The sequence below is a fragment of the Gavialis gangeticus genome, unplaced genomic scaffold, assembly GCF_001723915.1.
Source record: "Gavialis gangeticus isolate Ggan-Ray unplaced genomic scaffold, GavGan_comp1, whole genome shotgun sequence".
NCBI lineage: Eukaryota > Metazoa > Chordata > Crocodylia > Gavialidae > Gavialis > Gavialis gangeticus.
The window spans coordinates 204,021,378-204,025,691 of record NW_017729032.1 but is presented as its reverse complement, the minus strand read 5'-3'; the positions used below and the strand labels follow the sequence as shown (position 1 = coordinate 204,025,691).

The following is a 4,314-nucleotide window of genomic DNA, read 5'->3' as shown; positions in this document are numbered from 1 at the left end:
TAACAAGGAATAACAGCCACAAGTTGTTAGAGAGGAGGTTTAGATTAGACATCCATAAGAACTACTTCACGGTCAGGGCGGTCAGGATCCAAGGGAAGTGGTGCTGGCTCCTACCCTGGGGGTCTTTAAGAGGAGGCTTAATGCCTACCTAGCTGGGATCATTTGAGCCCAGTTTTTTTTCTCCTGCCCTGGCAGGGGGTCGGACTTGAAGATCTATAAGGTCCCTTCCGACCCGACTTCTATGATTCTGTGATTAAACTAATCTAACGCACAGTAAAGTGTTACTGTTTACATATGTTCAGGATTTACTGCACATTAAATTAGTTTAATATGCTGTTTGCTAGTACCGATATGTAGAAGTACTAGATAAATGGTGCATTAGCTAATGCACCATAGCACGCACGTAGATGCTGACTGGGAGCAATTTAGGGCCCACTGCTGCCTGGCTAAACCCCAGTGTGGGGGGAGATGTGCTAGCTGCAGGTGCAGCTGTCTATCCACCACGTGGGGATTGGGATGGGTCCCGATCCCCACATGGCCGGGATAGCTGTGCCAGCTGCAGGTGCAGCTGTCTCCCTGCTATGTGGGGGTTGGGATGCGTCCTGGTCCCCATGTGGCTGACAGAGTTGTGCTGGCTGCTGGAGCAGCTGTCTCCCCACTACAGGATGATCCCCACATGGTGGAGAAACAGCTGCCCCTGCAGCCAGCACAGCTGTCCTCTTGATTGAGACTGGCCCCTGTGCCTCCTGCCAGCCTCCAAGGCTGGCACCCAGGGAAGACTGGAGCTCCCCCTGGCAGCTGCAGGAAGGTGGGGGGCAGAGTAGGGCAAGAGCAGCCCTGGATTGGGCTGCTTGTGTCACATGCGGTTTGTTCTAGACAGGAGCACGTGCGATGATGTGCGCCCAGGAGCACATTAATGAGCTTGAATTTTCTGTGTAGGTAATTCAGGCACATTAATTACACATGTAGACTTGCCCTCAGTGAAGGGAGGATTATTTGTTTGCATGGTGTTTATTGAGGTAAAAAGATGTAATGGCTGAATATTACAATTAAGAAAGTTAAGCTATATACATTACATCTTTTTCCCTTCTGTGATGCGTGTACTTCTAGTATTATGAAAACCAAATTAAGCTCCAAAATATACAGTGCACCATTGAACTATAAATGTTCTTTGAAGCTGTTTGCATTTGATTAATTCCTAAGCAAATAAATGAGATCTTAGTTTTTCAGGCTGAGTAAATTTATATATTACCAACACAGAATCCACAGGAAGTGAATAAGAAATAACAACAAAATTCTTCTTATAAAACAAATTGTAATTGTTTTAAAAGAATTGAATTATTTTTGCAGCTAAGATTTTGAAAGAAATTATGAGAATAAGATTTAGTCTTCCACTAATGGCCAGATGTTTTATGTATGTCATTTGAATACTGAATATTAGGATTATGTATACTTATTCTTCACAGTGGCTCAGTTGGAGATGAGTAGAGATGAAAAAATAGACCTTCAGAAAAGTTTTACGATTAGTCTCAACCTTGCTATTTTTTAAATCAATGTTTTTTTCTCACCATTGCTTTTGCATTCATATCCTTTGACAACTTTTTACATTACTACCTATTTTTAAAGCTGGTCAACATTTTCATGACAGTGGGTTTTTTTTTAAGTAGAGAAAATGTAAGCCTTCTGAAGGCTATGCCCCTGATTACCTGTATTTACTTTCTGTAATTTTTCATTTTAAAAAAAGAAGAGTAAATTTTCTCAGCACTTAATTTTTCCCCTCAGAGTCATGAAGAAGATACTGTGTGTATTTGAAATGAGAAAATAATACCATGGTAATACTTGGCAGTTATATAGCATCCTGAATCTGCATAGTGCCATATGTACATTAACTAAGTAGTGCCTTTTTTCTTTGTAATACATTTTTTCTTCTTTTCCCCATTCAGTTCTCTATGGCTGACATCAACATCATCCTAAACAAACTAAAAGCTATTGGAGAACCCAGTTCCAGAGAAATCAAGCAAATTTTTGCAGCCACTGACCCTGAACACACCAAGATGATTGAATATGATTCTTTTAGGTAAGAACAATAGACTCTCCATTTTAGTTTTTGTTTAAGACCATTTCAAGGAAATGAACAGAGCACCAATTCAACATCAGCTTAAATAATTTTTGGTCTTCACTGTTGCATATTTACTAATGGATGATAGATATTTGTTTGCACTAGTTGTAGGATTTTGTGTGAAATGCAATACACAGAAGGTTTTCCAGTGAAATTTAAAGACAAGGATGTTACTGGCTTAGAAGAAAGGAGCAAAAGAGTTTTAAATAGATCTGACAGTACAAATGAACCTATGGCTTCTCTGTGTGACTTGTAGTAGAGGAGGCAGAGAAGACTAGTGCTGAAACTGCATCAACTGGAAAGTATAGTCATAGATTCATAGATGCTAGGGTCAGAACAGACCTCAACAGATCATCGAGTCCGACCCCCTGCCATAGGCAGGAAGGAGTGCTGGGATCAGATGACCCCAGCCAGATGCCTATCCAGCCTTCTTTTAAAGAGCCCCAAGGTACAGGACAGCACCACCTCCCTTGGAAGCCCATTCCAAATTTTGGCCACCTTTACCGTGAAGAAGTTTTTCCTGATATCTTGCGTAAATCTGCTCTCTGCCAGTTTGTGACCATTGTTCCTTGTTACCCCAAGAGGCGTCCTGGTGAACAGAGTGTCTCTGGTTCCTTGCTGCACCCCACTAATGAATTTGTAGGTGACCACAAAATCACCTCTCAGCCTTCTCTTGCAGAGGCTGAAGAGGTCCAGGTCCCTCAGCCTCTCCTCACAGGGCTTGTCCTGTAAGCCCCTAACTATACAAGTGGCCTCCTCTGGACCCTCTCGAGTCTGTCGACATCCTGCTTGAAGTATGGCACCTAAAACTGGATAGAGTACTCCAAATGCGGTCTGTTCAATGGTGCATAGAGGGGAAGTATCACCTCCTTGGATCTATTTGTCATGCTTCTGCTGATGCATGATAAAGTGAGGTTAGCTTTGCTGATGATTTTGTACCACTGACAACTCATGTTCATCTTGGAGTCCACTATGTCTGAGATCCCTTTCTGCTTCTGTGCTGCTGAGAGGGTCACTTCCCAGCCAGTAGCTGTGCTGGATATTTTTGCGCCCTAGGTACAGCACTCTGCATTTGTCCTTGTTGAACTGCATGCTATTGTGTACTGCCCACTTTTCTAGCCTGTCCAGGTCTGCATCCAATCATTCCCTACCCTCCAGAGTGTGCACTTCACTCCACTATTTAGTATCATCTGCATACTTGGACAGAGTACACTTCACACCTACATCTAAGTCACTGATGAAGATATTGAAGAGGACAGGTCCAAGGACCGAACCCTGCAGAACCCCACTACCTACATCCTTCCAGGTCGATACCAACCGATCTACTACCACTCTGAGGTTGCGACCACTAAGCCAATTTGCCACCCACCAGACTGTGTAAACGTCTATGTCACAGCCTCTTAATTTATTTATGAGAATAGGATGAGATACTGTACCAAAGGCCTTGCTAAAGTCCAAGAAAATGACATCTACCTCTACTCCTGTGTCTAAGCATTTTGTGACCCTATCATAAAACAAAACAAGATTGGTCAGGCATGATCTACCTCATACAAATCCATACTGGTTTCCCTGCTGCATTATTTTTCCCACTGGACTCCCACAAATATGATCCTTCATAATCTTTTCAAAGATCTTTTCAAGGATGGAGGTGAGACTGACTGGCCTATAATTACTCAGATGTTCCTTCCTCTCCTTCTTGAAAATAGGGACCACACTGGCCCCTTCCCACTCCTTCGGGACCTGACCCGAGCACCATGAGCACTCAAACAGCTGTGCCAGTGATTCTGCTATGACACCAGCCAATTCCTTCAGTACTCTCAGATGCAGCTCATCCGGGCCTGCTGACTTGAACACATCCAGTCCACCCAAGTGACTCTGCACCAAGTCAGCGTCAACTGTTGGTGGGCTGGTGTCCCTCTGATGCCCATCTAAGAACCCATTAGGAGACTTATCTTGAGCTCTGTTCAGGAACACTGAGGCAACTGGAGGCTGGGGTCCTCCTAAGAGATGCTCTGGTACCTGGCCAGAGCATTTCTATGGCTGTCCTTTGCCCCGGTGCTGAAGCATGCTGCCTCCAAATGTGGGGCATCCTGGAGCAGTGCAGGCTGCATGGATCTTGGCGCTGTCCAAGTTAAGTAAGGGACTGTGGGGAGGGGGACTGAAGCGGGGAGGGGGCTATGGGGGTGCAGGGGACT

The 4,314-nt window shown here is 44.3% G+C and overlaps 1 protein-coding gene across 4 annotated transcripts in view; it reads left to right on the top strand.

Moving 5' to 3' along the window:
- EFHC2 (EF-hand domain containing 2) overlaps positions 1–4,314 on the top strand; it is a 98,663-nt gene that overhangs the window by 55,763 nt on the left and 38,586 nt on the right. For all 4 annotated transcript variants that reach the window (XM_019525377.1, XM_019525378.1, XM_019525381.1 and 1 more), the window contains one exon: positions 1,944–2,077. In XM_019525377.1, coding sequence (XP_019380922.1) covers positions 1,944–2,077 — 134 coding nt within the window. The remainder of the gene's footprint in view (positions 1–1,943; positions 2,078–4,314) is intronic.